This window comes from Ceratotherium simum, chromosome X (genome assembly GCF_057802395.1).
Source record: "Ceratotherium simum simum isolate JZ-2026a chromosome X, ASM5780239v1, whole genome shotgun sequence".
Classification (NCBI taxonomy): domain Eukaryota; kingdom Metazoa; phylum Chordata; class Mammalia; order Perissodactyla; family Rhinocerotidae; genus Ceratotherium; species Ceratotherium simum.
Genome location: NC_141940.1, coordinates 89,545,192 through 89,564,553, shown reverse-complemented (window position 1 = coordinate 89,564,553; position 19,362 = coordinate 89,545,192). Strand labels below are relative to the sequence as shown.

Here is a 19,362-nt window from a genome sequence, read left to right as displayed (position 1 = left end):
GCACAGAGACCCAGCTGTACAGCCCAGGTGCGATTGGTGAATAGTTTCTCAACTTAAGTAAATGTCCTAATGGGAATATTGGCAGCTTAGATCCTCATTTAAAAACTGAGCCATATTTTCATTAATAGGAATGTCTAAAAAAAATCCATTAAAACTTCATAACCTTGAGTTAATGGGGAGAGACAGGAAGGGTTCAGTTTGGTTTTGTATCCATAAAACTAACATTAGCAACTTTTAAACAAATGTCTTCAATACTTTTTCTTACTTATAAAAGGCTCTCTGAACAATAGGATAGGGACATCTTAGAGATCAAGGCCAAAATCAAATGTGACTCTTCCAGAAGAAAACTATGATCTGTTGGACTATGTCCTAGATGGGACGGTGGAATTCTTGGCCCCCTTCCCACATCTTCCTGATCTCAATGCTTTTATGTCATGTCCAGAGCTGGAGTCTGGATAAGTGCATTCTGGCTATGTGACTTTGGCCAAGTCATTTGTCCCCCACCGGCCTCAGTTTTTCCCTCTGTCAAATGAGGAGCCATAAACACTGTTTTGTCCTGTCACAGGTTCACAGGTCTGTCGAGAGGTTACAAGAGAGGGAAAATGAAGTACCTTTGAGGAATTAAATCAGCTCTCTCAAAACATAGCACATTTTTAAATTATTATCACACAGAAGTTGTTTCGTTGGAGAAAAGTAGTAGGTAATACCAGTGTATCACTCCGCTGCCATAACAGAATACCACAGACTGAGTGGCTTAAACATCAGAAATTTATTGTCTCACAGTTCTGGAGGCTGGCAGTCCAAGATCAAGGTGTTGGCAGGGCTGGATTCTCCTGAGGCCTCTCTCCTTGGCTTGCAGATGGCCACCTTCTCCCTGTGTCCTCACATGGTTGTCCCTCTGTCTGTGTTGTCTGTGTCCTGACCTCCTCTTCTTTAAGGAAACCAGTCATATTGGATTAGGGCCCACCCTAATAACCTCATGTTAAATTAATCACCTTTTTTTTCCCCCAAAGCCCCAGTAGATAGTTGTATGTCATAGCTGCACATCCTTCTAGTTGCTGTATGTGGGACGCGGCCTCAGCATGGCCAGAGAAGCGGTGCGTTGGTGCGCACCCAGGATCCGAACCCAGGCCGCCAGCAGCGGAGCGCACGCACTTAACCGCTAAGCCACGGGGCCGGCCCATTAATCACCTTTTTAAAGATCCTATCTCCCCATAGAGTCACATTCTGAGGTCCTGGGGATTAGGGCTTCAACATATGAATTTGAGGAGGACACAACTCAGCCCATAACAGCCAGAGATAAATTTTATTTATTTATCTAAGATGGGGGAAGAGGAGGAGGAAGTAGGCTGGCTCTGGGCTGTGTTAGTTTGCTTTGGGGACACCTCACCTGGGATGGACACGTTCCTCAATGGTGGCCACGGGCATCAGTACAGGCTTTGTCAATGAAAATACATAATCATGACCTTATTGTTCTGGTAAAAAAATGATAATTTTGTAATGATAAATATCAAAAGATGCAAAAAAAGGGCAGAAAAGCACAAAGATGAAAACTTTTTTTAAATATCAATCTAAATCCTACTACTAAGAAATAAACATTTTTTTTTCTCACCCTGTTCTTTCTCCACATATACACAGACAGTAGGTGAGATTGGTGGGTGGAGAGAGAGTCAGAGAGAGGGAAAGAAACGAAAGCAATTTATACAAATGGGCTTGTACTATACATGTTAGTTTAAGTAAAAGGCGTTTAAGTTTTTCTTCAGTTGAATTAACAGAAGAAAAATAAACGGGGGATGGATTAGTTTCCTATTGCTGCTATAACAAATTACCAGAAACCTAGTGGCTCATAACAACACAAATTTACTACCTTACAATTCTTGAGGTCAGAAGTCTGACACGGGTCTCGCTGGGCTCCAATCAAGGTGTCGGCAGGGGAGACTGTTTTCTTGCCTTTTCCAGCTTCAAGAGGCTCCTGCATTCCTTGGCTCATGGTTTTCTTCCTCCATCTTCCTCCATCTCCACTCTATCTTCAGTTGAGTTCTCACACTGCGTCACTTCTGCCTCCCTCTTCCATGTTTAAAGACTCCTATGATTCCATTGAGTCCACCAGATAATCCAGGATAATCTCCCAATCTTAAGGTCAGCTGATTAGCAGCCTTAATTCTGTCTGCAACCTTAATTCTCTTTTGCCATGTAATAAACATATTCACAGGCTCTGGGGATTAGGATGTGGACATCTTTGTGGGGGCCATTATTCAGCCTGCCACAGATGCAAAATGTAAAAAACTGCTGAACCTCAGCTAAATTTTTCATCACAACAACCTCTACATTTAAATTTTTCATAATTCTCTAAGTCACAAAAAAAGATTGTGAAAAACCTTTATCAGATAAGATGCTTTTGTCTGCAAGTACCAGAAACCAACTTGAACCAGCTTGACCAGTCAGAGAGGAGATGAACTCACGAAAGAGGAGGTGGACTTCGGGCTGGCTCAGCGCTGTCTTGGAAGCCGCAGATTCCTCCCACCACTCTCCGCTGCAATATCCCGAGGCTGGCGGGACTACTTGGTGCTCATAATAACTAGCTGAAAAGCACCTACTACTACCTCAAGTGGAGGAAAAGGGAGGGGGGGCTTCAGAGAGCCTAAGTAACTTGCCCGAGGCCATCCTGCCAGCGGGTGGCAGGGCTGCCATCCCAGCTTAGGCCACCCAATTCCAGAAGCCAGGCTCTTAACCACCACCCCACACTGACCTGTGCTGGTGGGAGCACTATGGCCCAGAGGCCTGCCTTCCTTCCTTCCTGAGTAGGGGCTGGCCTGGGGAAGGGCTGTGTCCCTCAGGCATAGGTCAGTGCTTGGCCTGTCCATCACGCATGACTATGGAGCCACGCTGGCACATTGCCAGGCTGCCTTTTTCCTTATCTTCCCTCCACCTGGCTGGGCTAGTCTGGGCCTCTGGAAGCCAGGGTGGTGCTGAGGAGCAGGCAGATTCCAGCTGGAACTTCACCAGGCCCTGGGTGTAGAGAACAGCTGAGAGGAGAAGCCTTGGTTCAGCATCCTCAGCAACCTGCCCATTGCCCTAGTGTCCGCTATCCTAAACTGCTCGTTTCTCCACATTACCATTGTCCATTCTCACCTCTAAGAGCTTTACACACACTGTTACTTCTGCTGGCACATTCTGTCTCCCTTTCTTCTGCTCTGTTAACTCATCCTTCAGATTTCAACTGAGATGTCACCTCCACAAGGACTCCTTCCTGCCATCCCCCTGGTAGGCTGAATAAGGGCCCTCCAAAAGTTATCCACCTCCTAAGCCCTGGAACCTGTGAATGTTCACCTATGTGTCAAAAAAGGACTTTGCAGATGTGATTAAGTTAAGGATCTGGTGATGGGGAGATTATCTTGATTATCTGGGTGGGCCCTATATGTAACCACAAGTGTTCTTATAAGAGGGAGGCCGAGGGAGATTTGAATAGACAGAAGAAGAGAAGACACACACAGAGGAGGCAGCAGTGTGACCATGGAGGTGGAGATTGGAGTGATGTGGCCACAAGCCAAGGAATGCTGGCAGCCCCTAGAAACTGGAAGAACCAATGAATAGATTCTGCCCTAGAGCCTCTGGAGGGAGTGCAGCCCTGCTGACACCTTGTTTTCCGACTTCTGGCCTCCAGGACTGTGAGAATGAATTACTGATGTCTAAGCCGCCAAGTTTGTGGTACTTTGTTACAACAGCCCTAGGAAATGAATACATCTCCTTTGGCTCTGTTGGTTGGTCCCCATCTGTGATCCCCTCTTAGAACACTCTTGATGAGGAATATTAATTGCTTGTATAACTGCAGACTCACCCAGCAGATTCTGATCTCCAGGAGAACAGGAGCAGGGAAAAGTTCTGCCATGTTCCCTGTCATATCCCCAGCATCTGGCACCAATGCACCAAGCCTGGCACACAGTAGGTGCTCAATAAATAATAAAAGGGAAAGGGGGGGGCCATCCACAAAAGTTCTGGTTTTGCTTGGAGGAAAGGTATGGGAACAAACCCTAATGGCCCCCAGACTGGAAGAACAGCATTGACTGAGGCCTGCTTGCAGGTGGTGGTGAAACAGTGCACAGAGGGAGCTGGAAGGTCACCATAGGATCTGCCCTTTCCCCAAGGATTCCAAGGCAGGGTAGGGGCTCTGAGCAGTATCAGCATCAAGGCTTTGGCTGCAATCGGGGTGTTAGCACTGAAGGCAGCTCCAGCTCCCTTCATAAAGGAGGAGCTCTCTGTCTTTCACTGGCAGTTCCTGACTTCCCCATTGCCTACCTCCAAGGGCCTCCCCTCGTCCCAGGAATGCAGATCTCACATTTCTCTTCTGTCCTTCTGCAACCCACTCAGTTTAGGACTATCAAGTCCAGCAGAGATCATCTTGTCTAATCTCCTCACTGAACAAAGAGGGAAAATGAGGCACAGAGAGGGCCAGGGACCTATTCAAGGTTACCCAGCATGACATCCACAACAGAGCTGAGGCTGGAAACTGGAAACTGGACCCAGATGTGGGCCTCTGCTCTGTCTCAGGAGTCCCTTGTAAACACTCAGAGTGACTTCTTCAAGGACAACCAAAATGCCCTTGATCACAGAGGGAGGAGGGATCTTGAGCCCTGCTGAGTGGTAGGAGACACAAGCCAAGTAGCCTCTGGACTTTCTCCATTCCAAACTCAGTGGGCCTCTCTGCCATGTAGTAGATTCCACAGCCCAGCCCCCATGTCCAGGTCAAGGCCACAGGGCCACTAACACATGGAGTGTCCTTTAAGACCACTGAGCTCAACTCATCTTGTACAGAAGAGGAAACTGGGGCCCAGAAAGGGCAAAGGACAGAACCCAAGCCACACAATGACTCCAATGCAGAACCAGGGCAAGAAATTGACTCACCTTGGCTCCCACTCTGGGTTCTATGGCAGATGCTTTCCGTTGCCTCCCCGATAGTCCTCACCCCGTTGCCTCCCTCTCCACTACTCCATCCCCACTCTCTTCAGATGGTAGGTGGAGATCCCTTGTTCTTAAGGAGGATAAGTTCCTCCCCCAGACTAGGGGGATGGATTATGATTGGTCTAAACTGGTCATAGCAATTTTGCTTCCTTTGGACAGTGATAAATTGGGGAGGGGGGCATTTGATGCAGTTTTGGCCATTGAGATGTAAGAGAGAATCTATTGGGGGGCTGTCCATCCCAAATAAAAAGACAATGCCTCACCAGGAGAAAGCATTTCTCCGGATTCCTTTTTCCTGCATTGGATATAGATGTCTAGAAGCACAACAACCATCTTGGGACCATAAGGCAATAAGCATGAAGACAAAAGTCAGCATGCTTAAAGATGGTCGAGACGAAAGAGGGAAGGAAACTTTGACCCTGCTTACAATATCACTGAGCCTAAGACTGGCAACCTCAAATTTTCTGGTAAGGGGAGGAAATAAACCCCTCTCACTTGAAGGAACTCGCATAGGGCTTTCTGTTACTTTCATGGAGAAGAATGCCTGAGAAAGACCCTTTTCACAGATTCTCTTTTTTTTTTTTTATAATTTTTATTTATTTATTTTTTCTCCCCAAAGCCCCAGTAGATAGTTGTATGTCATAGCTGCACATCCTTCTAGTTGCTGCATGTGGCACGCAGCCTCAGCATGGCCGGAGAAGCGGTGCGTCGGTGCGCGCCCGGGATCTGAACCTGGGCCACCAGCAGTGGAGCGCGCGCACTTAACCGCTAAGCCATGGGGCCGGCCCTTCACAGATTCTCTTAACTGCCCTTTGAGATGGCTAGGCTAGGTTCTAGCGTGCCCATTTTATAGACAGGGAAACTGAGCTACAGAGCCTATGTGGTTTAAATGTTTTCCCTCTAGTCCTCACAAACTCTAGAGCTGGTGGAAGAGCAGGCATTTTCTTTAAGGTAGAAATACACTCTCTAAACAGGCACTGTCCCAGCACATTGCATGGGCCTGTGATTGTAGGAACATCAAATGGTCCTGAAGGTGGCCATGGTTTGGGAAGCCCTGGCAGCTGCCCCACTGGTTCTTCTGGGGCTTTGTCCTGGGAGAAGTGCTGCGGCTGGTGGTGGACGAGGAGGAAGCATGGTGGGTCTCAGTTATGCAACAGAAAGTGCCTCCATTCTAAGTAGAAAGAGAAATCCGCTGTTGGAGACATCTAGTGAAATCAAAGCTATCTTTACTCCATCTATGGAAAGTTGTGCCTGAATTCTACCAACTTTAGATGCACCCTGAAGCCCATTATTAAAGCCAAGCCAAGCTACAGAGCACCAGAGCCTCATTCACCTCTGGGTCTCTGAAGAACAGGGTGCCACGTCCAGGGCCCCCTGCAGTGGAGCCAGTGTCCAGCTTGGAGGTGCAGATGCCCTCTCAACCCCTCACCCTAGCAGGAGATTTGTCTGCTGTAAAGGAAGGACACGCAGCTCCTAGGAGCCAGGAGGCGCTCCTGGAAGTAGGGTCCCCTATCCATGAGCTTCTCAGCTTGCAGAGCCCATCCCCACACAGGATTTGATCCACACAACAACACTGTGTATTCAGGAATTAATTCTCCTGCAGTAACAAACCAACCCCACAATGTCAGTGGTTTCACATCATAATAAAAGTTTATTTCTTGCTCTCATCACAGACTAATGTGGGTGTTCCTGGTTGACAGGTGGACTTCCGTGTGGTGGCTAAGGACCCCAGGCTCCTTGTACACTGTGGCTTCACCCTCCGGTGGGGCTCTAGACCTCCAAAAGATGGACAAAGAGCAAATGGACAAAGCACCACTGTTTCTTAAGGACACACCTCATTTGAGCTCAAGTTCCATTCATCAGGACTGGTCATATGGCCCCACCCAGGTGCAAGGGAGGGTGGGAATGGTTGTTTCCAGCTGTGCAGCCATTTTGCAATAGCTCAACTTTAGGGCAGACGAAGCATGATTTGGGGGGATAGCCAACCGTCACTGTGACACCCTGTCAGATGGGTGTTATCCTCAGGAACCTGAGGCTCAGTGCAGGCAGGTGACTTGCTCAAGGTTTAGTAGTTAGATCCATGATTACAAACTAGCTGTCCCCCCTCCCAGCTCCTTGCCCCATGCCACCTTGACCAGCCAGCTCATTGATTTGAATTTTAGGCAGAGTCTTAGGCCTGGTGCTTTATTTTACAAAGCAGTTTTAACTTAAAAACTTCAATTCATCCTCAAAATGTCCTGACAAAGGAGGGGGGAAACAAGTGATCCCCATTTCACAGATAAAGAAACTGAGTAAGACCAGCTCTGAAGAGAAGTTAGAAGCCCAAGGTCACAGGCACTGCAGACCTTCCAAGCAATAGATTACAGATGTTTCTCTTCCTCAGGTATCCATGAAAAGAATCAGTCTGTGCGTCTTATGTGGCGATTAAAAGTGAAGCCTACATTCTAGAGCCTGTCTGTCATGTGCATGGCTTAGGTGTGTTAAAAGATAAACTGAGGCATATTTAAGTTTTCAGAAGTTTATTTGAGCAAGTATCGATTAGGGTTGGGCAGCACCAAACTGGCAGTGGTCAGGAGTGCTCTGCTGACAGGAACTCGGGGCAAGGCTTTTCTAGGGCAAGGAGATTATTTGATTAGCTATAGCTGAAGAGGTTACTTATTTGGGAAAGCCTAGTGGGCTGTTTGTGATTGGTTGTTCTTAAATTTCAATTTCTCAGATACAAGTGCATTGACTCTGGCTTAGGTTTCAGTTTGCTGACATAGGCTACCAAGACATCAGAGCCACCTCAGTCTAATGGCCTCCTTGTTTACTTTAACAGGTGGTATTTGAACTTCCCCTTCTTAATTGGTGGTCTCCAAATGCATATCTCCAGCATCATTCCCTCCCCAATCTGTGTGACCCCAGAAGTGTCCTCTCCCCATTCAGTGTGACACCATGAGTATGGACACCACTGTGTGTGATGCCAGAGGTGTCCCCATCCCAGTGTGTGACTCCACGATTATCCAAACTCCAATCTGTGTGACCACAGTTGTGTCCAAATACCAGTATGTGTGACCTCAGGAGTGCCCACCCCCCAAACTGTGTCACACCAGCAGTGTCCACACCCCAGTCTGTGTGATCATGAGTGTTCAAATCCCCAAGTGAGTCACCCCAGGAGTGTTGACTCCCCAATCTATGACCCCACATGTGTCCAATCCCCAATGTGTGTGACCCCAGGGCCACCCACACTGTAGTTTGTGACCTTGGCAGTGTCCACACCCAAGTCTATACTGAGGAGTGTCCACACCTCAATCTCTGACCCCAGGGGTGCCAACTCATCATTTCTTTGACCACAAGAATGTCCAAATCCCTTTCACTGAGATCACAGGAGTGTGCACAACACAGTCTATGTGACCACAGGACTGTTCCCACCTCAGTCACTATGACCCCAGGAGTGCCTCCTCCTCTGTGTAACACCATGGATTTCACACCTCAGTCTGTGTGACACAAAGAGTGTCCAGTCCACAACATGTGTGATTTCAGGAGTGTCCACTCCCTATGGTGTGTAACTTCAAGAGTGTTCCAAACTCCTTCTGTGTGACCCCGGGAATGTTTACTATCCAGTATGTGTGAGCCTTGGAGTATTCACACCTCTGTCTGAGTGACCTCACGTCTGTCCACACTCCAGCTTGAGTGACTCCAGGAGTGTCCAAACTCCCATCTTTGTGACCCCATGTCTGTCGACACCCACTCTGTGTGACCTCACAGTTGCCCACACTTTACGCTGTCTGAGCCCAGGAGTGCCCACATCCCAGTCTGAGACCCCAAGAGACCCCAAGAGGCTCCACACTCCAATCCGTGTGAACTCAGGGGTGTCTACACTCCAGGCTGACTCCTGGGATGTCCACACTCCAGTATGTCTGACCTTATGAATGTCCACTCCCTAATGTGAGCCCAGAAGTATCCACATACAAATTTGTTTGACCCCAGGACTGCCTACACCTGTCTGACTATGAAAGTGTTGACATACTAGTCTATCTGACCCAGAGGTGTCTACACTCCGCTCTGTGTGACCCCAAGAGTGTGCAGTCTCGAGTGTGTGTGATTCCAAGAGTGTCCATTCCACAGTGTGTGTGACTTCTGGAATTCCCAGACCCCCATTTGAGTAATCCAAGGCTGTCTACACCCCAGTGTGTACTACCTCATGGGTGTATACCTCTGTCTATGTGGCCCCAGGAGTGTTCACACCCCACTCTGTGTGACTCCAGGATTATTCACACCCCTGTCTCTGCTACCCCAAGGACGTCCACACATCAGTCTGTGTGGCCTCAGGAATGTCCACACAACAATTGCACAATGGTATGTTCCGAGACAGTACTAGATTCCTCAGTGCCAGCGCTCCCACACACCCTCTGTGGGTGTGACCTGGGTGGGGCTGTTCATGCCTAATTCAGTGGATCATTTTGTCCCTCGCTCCCTCCAACACCATTAAGTGGTTTCTTCTATTCCTATTTCCCCTCACTCTCCCCAGTGGACCATTCAGTTTCCATATTCCTCTCCCCAACCACACATACACACACATGCACGCACAGACACACACACATCCATGTCCCCAAACAGACCAACCCAGCCCCAGCCCCTGCAGATCTTGTAGAGAGCAAAGGCCAAGGCAGCCTGCCTCCTGATACAGACCCCGCCCCGCAGAGAGTAGCAAAGAGGAAGCCAGGAAACGCACCACTGATGGGAGTAAAACCTTCCAGGACCTTGTGAAACATCTAAATAAAAATTGGACACCCTTCTCCTCCCCCACTAGAGTGCCAGCTCCACATGGGCAGGGACACTTGTCTGCCTTGTTCTCTGATGTCTCCCCAGCACCTAGAATAGTGTTGGGTACACAGAACACGTTCATTAGGTGTTTGTTGAATGTATGAACTCTGACTCAGCAATTCTACCACTAACTTGAACACTCAGACACACGTACAGAGCTGTGTGCACAAGGCTGCTAGGAGAAATCAACTGGAAAAACCTTGTAAATGTCCATTTATAGCCAATGACTGTTGCAGAGTGAAATGAATGGTGGTGCTTCACGTTACACCACAGAGCCCCCGCCAGGTGTGATACAGAATGAGTGGGACCTGTGTGTACCTGTGGGGATTGGGGGTGCCTTCCACAAGACATGCTGTTGACAAGGAAAAGCAGGTAGGAGCTGGTTATGGTGACCGTATGAGTGTGTGTGTGTGTGTGTGTGTGTCTGGAAGGAAACACCAGAAACTGACCTCAGTGGTCATTTTTGGAGAGTGGAGGTAGGGATGACCTGTGTAGTCCATATACTTGATGTACTGTTGGAACCTTTTATACAAACCTATATTCATGTATTATTTATGTAACTCTTCATAAAGGAAAATCATATACTAAAAACAACATACATAGCACAAAGCATTTGTGTGTGTGAGGGAGTTATCTGGGGTGTGTCTAGGTACAAGAATCTGAAACTCACATGCCCCATGGGCCAGTTAGGTAACCCACAAGAGAGAGGGGTCTCAGCTCAAGGTAAGGCGAACAGCAACGAGGCTGATGAATGTTCCCTGACTCTCAGCAGTGGAGGGTGAGGGTGGGGTGAAGGATGGGTGGGGATGGGGAAGACCCCAGAGCTCACATCCCAAAAGAATTCAGACAGATTGTACCCTGGGAGACAGAACACTTAACAGCTTAGAGATCTTGGCTCGGAAACACACCCATAATAAATCAGAGTGGTTATACTCTAACTCAGATAGCTCCCAACTTCACACCCTGGGCAGACACCCAAACAGATCAGAGATCTCACAGTCTGGAGATACACCCCTAAATAGATCAGAGGCCTCACACTCTAGAATAAAGTTCCCCCTAATACTTTGGGATGGGTGGTTTTCCTGTGTACTTACAAAGTAATCCCTTACACATATACACCTTGTTACGGATTGAATGTTTATGTCCCCCTCCCCAAATCCCCATGCTGAAGCCCTAACCTGGAAGACGGGGCCTTTGGGAGGTGATTAGGGCTCAATGAGGTCATGAGAGTGGGGTCCTCATGATGGAATTAGTGCCCTGACAAGAAGAGACCAGAAAGCTTGCTCTTTCTCTCCACCATGTGAGGACATGGTGAGAAGGTGGCTGTCTGTGAGCCAGGAAGAGAGCCATCACAAGAACCCGACCAATGTGGCACCCTGATCTTGGACTTCTGGCCTCCAGAAGTGTGAGAAAATAAATTTCTGTTATTTAAGCCATGCTGTCTACAGTACTTTATTATGGTGGTCCAAGCTGGCTAAGACACACCTTAAGCTTTTACTTTTAAGGCCCAGAATTTTATGTCAGAGTCCTTATACTTGCACCACCGACCTCTGTCACCACCAGCAGTCCTCGTCCATGGCCCTCCCATTCCTGCCCCTTGATCTCCAGGCACTGAGCCAGAGGGTTGTCTGGAGGCCCCAGGGCAAGGATACTAGTCTGCCATGCTGTGCCGTCTGACCTCCAGGCTGCCAGCCAGGATGTGGGGCAGGACTTCAGAGAAGCAGGTAAACGGGGTGGCCCCTGGGGGCCTGGGGCACGGGTATTAGCACCAAGGCTGGGGATCGCCCAGCCGGGGCCTGGTAACCTGTTTCCCTTCTGTGCAGGCTATCCTAGTGTGCTGACATCCATTTTGCTGTCCTTCTCTCTCTATCTTCCTCTTTCAAAGACAAGCAGAGGGCAGCAGAGGGACACGGAAAATCCCTGTGCTAACACACGGTCAGCTGTCAACATGTCTGCAGGAGTAGGCCTGGGCTGAGGGCTGGCTGCTCTGCTCCCTCACGGTGGCTCAGGGGAGCCAGTTCAGCCAGGGACATCAGGATGAGGCCGTGTGGGGAGAGGCCAGGAAACAAAGTGCTGACCTGGAGGTTTGCCAGGAGAATTCCAGGGGCCCCTGGCACCTTGAAGAGGACTTTGTAGAAAGATAGAAGCCTTCCCTGTGAAGGAGGCAGGAGGGAGGGCATTGTGTTTTGGGTACTCTATTATATATATAGGGTAGGAATAAAATGGATTATATTTTATATAGTGCTTAGAACAGGGCTTGGCACACAGTAAGCCTTATATGATTACTATGTCTTGATCATCTTTTTGTAAACCAGCCTCCCTAACCTTGCCTCCACAACCCTGCACGATCTAGCCCTTGCCTTCCTCTCCTGCTCATGCCTCACTCACTGCTGGATTCTAAGTCACACTGGCCTTCTTCCTGTTCCTTAAGAAAGCCAGCCCTGCTCACCCTTGAATTTGCAAGGCCGGAGCTCCCCATCTGCAAAACAGGATCTGGGGAGTGAATCTGAGCTAGCAGGGCATTGGAAAATGGGAGGAATAGGCTGAGTTCGTTTCCAACAAACTATCAAAATTGGGGGATGCAAGTAAAGCAGTGCTTAGGGGAAATCTATAGCTCTAAAGGCATAGATCAGAAAAGCTGCAAGTCCATGACCCGAGCTTCCATATCAAGAAGCTGGAAAAGAAACAGCAAATTGAACCCTAAGAAAGCAGAAGGAAGGAAATTATAAAGATAAGAGCAGAAACTGGTGAAAGAGAGCAAACATACATTGGAGAAAATCGACAATGTCAAAAATTGGTTCTTTGAGCAGATTAATAAAATATTAATTTCCTCTCAAGCAATTAAGAGAAAAATATACATTGCCAATACCAGGAATGAAAAGGTGGTGCTATTACAGATCCTACAGATGTTAAAAGGTTAATAAGATTTTTTTAACAAACGACTTTATTTTCAATGGAGCCCAAATGTCAGTCATTTTCTCATTCTACTGCTTCTGTGTCCCTGTGGATCCTCTGTATCCATGAGGACAGCAGAACTCAGCAATTTTGCTAATGCCTCCTCCACTCATGAAAACAGAACAGCACAGTATTTTTTTTTTAACTGGGGCTCAGGGAAATCAGTTGTTTAAAATATAATGGCTTGAATGGAATTGGACACAGTGGAATGGAACAGAATAAAATAGCATAGGGTGGAATGGAACGCAATGGAACAGAAAGGAATGGAATGGAATGGAATAGAACAGAATAGAATAGAAGTTAGACTTTGTGGCAGGCACTGGGCCTAATTTTGTAGTAGATATCCACTAATCGAACAATTGTTGAACATCTGCTAGTTGTCTGGGATACAGTGGGGAACAAAACAGAGAGAAATCTCTACCCTTATAAAGCTTATATTCTAGTAAGGGAGACAGATATTAGCATGTGCATAAGGCCCTGAGGCTAAAGGTACGAGGATGGCCCTTATGAGGAATAGGCAAAAGGACAATGTGGCTTGGAGTTCAAGACCAATGGATGAGGCTGTAGAGACTGGAGGTCATGGTAGGGAGTCTGGATTTTAATAGGATGACCACAACATCATCATCATCATCATTAACTCTTATAGCACTTACTATGTGTCAGGCATTGTTCTAAGCCCTTAAAAATACAACTCTTTTTAAAACAATGTTCACAATAGTCCTATAAGATATGTATAAAATCATGCCCACTTTACAGAAGGGGAAACCAAGGCACAGAGAGATTAATTAAATGTCAGTCTGGCTCCAGAGTCTGTTCTTTTAACCACTCTGCTACTTACAGTGCCAGATAACAGGCACCTTATAATCCTGTGGCAGATGTAATGTAAATATACAAATTACTATAGAATGCAAATCAAGAGAAAGATCTGGTGGGAAGTGTGCTGAGGGCAGGAAGTGAGGGGGGGATGTGCCCTCCCACTGGGTGTCAAGGTGGATCCGTAAACATACATGCCCAGAAACATTTATTTCATCTCTTTCCTCTGCAGAGTGGGAAAGGAGGGAACTGGGTTAAATTGGCAAAGGAAGGCTTGTACTCATAGGGTTGAGACTCCTCTGTGTCTTGTCATTTCTTGCAAAAGAGATGAATTCCAGCTTAGGGAGGACAAAAGAGGGTTTGGTTTCGGTCTCCACTCCCCTTATCTTCACCTCTATCCCTCTGGAAGGAGAAATAGAACAAGACAGCAGTGGAGAGTGGTCATGGAAGGCATATGGACTCTTGTGAATCCACACATGGGCAATAAGACTCTACTGAAGATTCCTCCCAGAATTTTCCCTTTGAAATTGGGGTGAGGAGGAAGTATGGTCATTGAGGAGGCGAGGGGAGGTGATGAGAAGGAAACACAGGAAACATGGGTGTGACCAATGGCAATGTGATCTCTTCTAACTTTTTTTTCTTTTTTAGTCATGGAGGGACAACAGTCAGATGCCTTCCTCATGTCTTATCCATAGACTTGACCACATCGTGATGACAGTAAAGAGCATCAAAGATACAACTATGTTTTATTCCAAGATCCTGGGCATGGAGGTCATGACTTTCAAGGTAATCACTTCCCCAGATGCCAAACTGCAGGTGGAATAAAATTTGATTATAATCCTTTAAAAAATAACCTAACTCCAAAAAAAAAAAAAAAAAAAAAAAGGAAAAAAAACACACAGGAAATCTGTGAGAAAAATTAAAAGGATCAATGGAGGGGTTTCCAAACTCTGAATTTCAGAGAGAGAATGGAGAAAATGGAAGGGAGGAAATTACCATAGAAATAATGCAAGAGAACTTTCTAGTTTTTATATAGAAAGTGTTGACTCAGTATCTAGAACATTGATACTTAGATATGTTCTTATGAAATTATAAAACATCAAAGTGAAAACAAAGATCCTAAGAGCTTTCTGAGAAGTTAAAAAGAAAAGAAATGTAGTTCAACTACAAAGGGAAAAGAAATACACAGATATCAGATTTCCCAAGAGTCACCTCAGAGACTAGAAGACAATAGAAGAACACCTTCAAGATTCTGAGGAAAAATTTCAACCTACAATTCCATGCCCAAACAAACTATTAATCAAGGTGAGTGCAGAATAAAACATTCTTAGACATAAAAAGACTCATAAACTTTGCCCACTTGCTTTGAAAATTGAGAGTATGCTACATCAAAATGAGTGAGTAAGCCAGGAATAAGGAAGATATTGAAATTAAGACACAGTGGATCCCAAGAGGAAAATCCTAGAAAGATACCTAGGAAACAATCAGTCCAGTTTGGAACAAGAGAAAGAAAGATCCCAAGAAAGAGAGATCCAAGGAAAAAAGGAGTTTTCCAGAGATTAAATACTATCCTTAAGAACTCAGAATAACTTCAAAATTGGAAAATGCAGAGACATTTAAATATGTCTTAAACTGAAAGGGCCCATGGAATGGCAATCAGGGTAAAAATTTAAAAACTAATATGGAATGCTATGCACAAAAATAGAACTATGCACTATCAGACTGGACGTATACACAGCAAGACGAACAGGTCTTAAAAAGATCATGCTGAGTGAAAAGTGAAGAAATAGAACAAGGTCTACAGTGTGGTACCATTTATAACATACGCACATAAAACAATAACACACTTTTTACAATAACTTATGAAAACCAAAGGATGTACATCATACACATGCCTAGGGAGGGGACAGGAATGGAGAATGGAGATAAAAAGAATAAATATACAAATAAAACTAGAGAGGGGCCTTGCATGGGCCAATGATGATAACGAGGCATATGATGCCTCAACTCCATGTCCCTGGACACACTGGAGTGAAATTTCAGTACATCTATGATCAAGAAAAGTCCTAAAAGCTGCAAGAGTAGAGGGTGGATGTATTATCTACAAAAGAATGAAAAACAGATTAACATTAGATTTCTTATCAGCAACACCAGATTCAGGAAGACAACAAAGCAACATATTTAAAAAGCTGAGGGAGATACATGCACCCCTGTGTTCATTGCAGCGTTATTCACAATAGCCAAGACTTGGAAGCAACCTAAGTGCCCATCAAGGGATGAATGGATAAAGAAAATGTGGTATATATACACAATGGAATACTACTCAGCCATAAGAAATGATGAAATCCAGCCATTTGTGACAACATGGATGGACATTGAGGGTATTATGCAAAGTGAAATGTGTGTGGTGATGGGTTGTAATTAGTATTTGCGTGGTGAACATGATGTAATCTATGCAGAAATAGAAGTATAATGATGTACACTTGAAAATTATACAATGTTATAAACCAATGTTACTGCAATAAACAAAAAATTTAAAAATAAATAAATAAATAAATAAATAAATAAATAGATAGCTGAGGGAAAATAACCTGCAGCCTCATATTCTATACTCAGTCCATCTATCATTCAAGTGAAATAAAGTCACTTTCTGATAGAATGGATGTGGTGTCAATCATGGTGATATAAAAGAAATATAAAAATGATAAAAGCAATCGCCGAAGTTGAGAGGCACAGGAGAGGGAGGCAACATGAAGAGAAGGAGAGTAGGGCCGATGAGATACTAGCTGTAGTTCATCTATCAAAACATAAAGATGTAAGTGGGTTATTTAAAAATTGTAAAGGAACCATGGGCCGGCTCCGTGGCTTAGCGGTTAAGTGCGCGCGCTCTGATGCTGGCGGCCCGGGTTCGGATCCCGGGAGCGCCCCGAGGCACCACTTCTCCGTCCAACGTGAGGCCGAGTCCCACGTACAGCAACTAGAAGGATGTGAACCTATGACATACAACTATCTACTGGGGCTTTGGGGGGAAAAAACTGAATAAATAAAAAAAAAAAAATAAAAATTGTAAAGGAACCAAATGAGGAACTAAAAACGATGTAGAATTCTATTGGGAGGGGTAGTCGTATGGATAAGCTAAATTCTCATTTATCATAGCAGGGAGAGGAGAGAAAATATCTAAAGTTGGTAAATCAACAAATAGTGGCACATCATTTAGGGACTGTGTCTGGAAGCACACAGGAGAAAGCTCAACTACCAGCGGGTTAAATAAGATAGTTTTCTTTTTCTCTCATTTATCAACCAGTACAGAGGAAGGCTGTCAGGGCTGGGGCAATGGCTGGGAAGAAGGAGGAAGTGAATAGGCAAAAAGTGCCAGCTCAATGGGGTGGGGAGGTTCCCAGAAGCCCCACCCACAACCTCTGCTGACATCTCATTGTCCAGTCAGTCTTACATGGCCTCCCAGCAAGGAATGCTGGGAAATGTAGGTTTTTAAAGCTGGGTGCACAACTGACCCCATTGAAATTTGGATTATGTTTTTAAGAAAAAAGGGAGAAATGTATATTAAGCAGACAAATTACTGTTTCTGCCATGGATAGTATAAACATATTCTTTGGAGATATGGAAATAATTTCCAGAAGAAATACACACACACACACACACACACACACACGCACGCACATACACACACGTTGAAAGCAGTTGCCTCTAGGGAATGAGACTGGGGTGGGGCAAGAGGCTGTTGTTTTTTCATCAAAAGCCTTGTTCTACTTTTTTTTTAACCTTGTTGGGGTAAGTTGGGGGGCTTTGCCTCACATTCATCTTGGAGGTTGAGTTCTAGGTTGTCTTCTCTCCCCAAATAGGGAGACTGAAAAGCACTGTGTTTTGGAGACCAGAAGTTTAACCTCCACGAGGTGGGAAAGGAATTTGAACCCAAAGCCGCTCACCCAGTTCCTGGCTCCCTGGACATATGTCTGATCACAGAGGCGCCCTTGGAGGGAGTGGTCCGGCACCTCCAGGTGAGCTGGACCTCCATTCTTTTGGAGACAGCTGCTGTAGACGCAGTGGAAACAGAAGCATGAGCCAGGGAGGTCTTCCTCAAACTTCAGACATAAGGGGAAATGCTTCATCACAGCCAGATAATGCCTATACATAATTGTTTACTCATTATTTTTATTGACATCATTTTTTATGTAAACAAATGTATTTTAAAAGGAAACTTTACATCACCCTTGTAAAAAAAATCATACCTAAATTCTTTTTACATAAATACACATATAAAAAGAAAATGTTCAACCAAGTAAATGAAACACCCATTATATCTTGGCACAAAGGGAAGGTAACTATAAAACAAACAGCTATAAAAGCATCACAATGTCATTAGATTCTAATCACTTCTGTTCTCTGAACTTTCTGGGCCAGACATTCCAAAGGGAGAGTTGGCAAGTGGTTAAGAGGGTGCTAAAGACTTGTTAGCATCCACCAGAGACTTTCTTCTTGGTATAATCAGAAGGATTGAAGAGGGAATAATTTCTGATTCACTGTTATTTAATTTGGTGTCTCTGTAACACAAAATGATTTCATGTAAAGGGGGTATCGGGTTTCCTTTTGGGGAACACAGATCGAGGTCTTGAATATATTCTGTAGAAATATCCTGGATTTCTTCCTTGGAAAGTATCAGTGAAAAAGTCTGGTTTAGAAGTAAAGTGGGGAAAGTATAGGGGTTAAGAGCATGGACTTTGGCCTAGACTACCTGGGTTTGAATTCTGATTCTGTCACTTACTAGATAATACTAGGTACTACTATTATCTCCATTTTACAGATGAGGAAACTGAGGTACAGAGCAGTTAGGTACTCTGCCCAAGGCATACAAGCTGGTAAGTGGCTGGAGCACAGTGAGGGTAAGGAGAATGGTAGATGAGGTCAGAAAGGTACAGGGGTCTTCTAGGCCACTATAAGGAATTAAATTTTGGTCTCACACATGGACTGTGATGAGTGACTTTTGCCTTCTCCTCCCACTTCAGGCTTGTGATGTCCCCATTGAGGAGGGTCCAGTCCCCAGGACGGGGGCTAAAGGGCCTATTATGTCCATCTACTTCCGAGACCCTGATAGAAACCTGATTGAAGTGTCCAACTATATCTCCTCGTGATTGAGGCTGGCCCTCCTCCATTCTGTTCCCTGCGATGTTGCCCTCTCCCTTCCTTCCTGCAAACCCTCGCCCAGGCCCAGAGACCTCCAAGGACTGAGGACTTAGGCATTTCATACATCCTTCTGGGGGGACCTGAGATGGGTTTGGGACCAAACCCACACGTCTGAATGTCCTCCATCCAAGCTGCCCCAATAAATTAATAACCTCTCAATATGAGCTCTTCGGTATTATTGTCTTGGCATTACATATGGGTGTTGGTCTAGGGCGTGAGGTCTCTGAGCTGTTTGGGGGTCAGTGACCAGAGTATGACACCTCTGAGAACCAAATCCAGAGTCATCCCCTTGGGATTCAAGGCCCTTGACAGATTTCTCCTTGTCAGTGAGCCCACCCTTTTTCATCTTTTTGGAACTCACCTCACTCTTTCCAAGTGCTGCCTGCTGTTTCCTCCACCCCATAGGTTTCACTGAACCCCAAGATCTCTATGATTCCTGTGGGACCTCCAAGGACTAGCCCAGATGATACTACCTCCTCCTGAAGCATCTTTTCTGGTCTCACCCCTAGGGTACTTTCTACCTTTGGATCCGGTAGATCCAGACTCATCTCAACTGAGGCTCAGCTCCTGACAGAGTAGACGGACAAGAAAGAATTTCCTCTGTCTCTGTCCTCCCCCCTGACCACACCA

At 45.7% G+C, this 19,362-nt stretch overlaps 1 protein-coding gene across 1 annotated transcript; it reads left to right on the top strand.

Moving 5' to 3' along the window:
- The first annotated feature begins 11,426 nt into the window (after positions 1 to 11,426).
- On the top strand, positions 11,427 to 18,680 carry GLOD5 (glyoxalase domain containing 5). Its single transcript, XM_004434956.3, is given in 4 exon segments — positions 11,427 to 11,489; positions 14,182 to 14,319; positions 17,394 to 17,549; positions 18,555 to 18,680. Coding segments are annotated over 4 exon segments (483 nt in total).
- Positions 18,681 to 19,362: the final 682 nt, after the last annotated feature.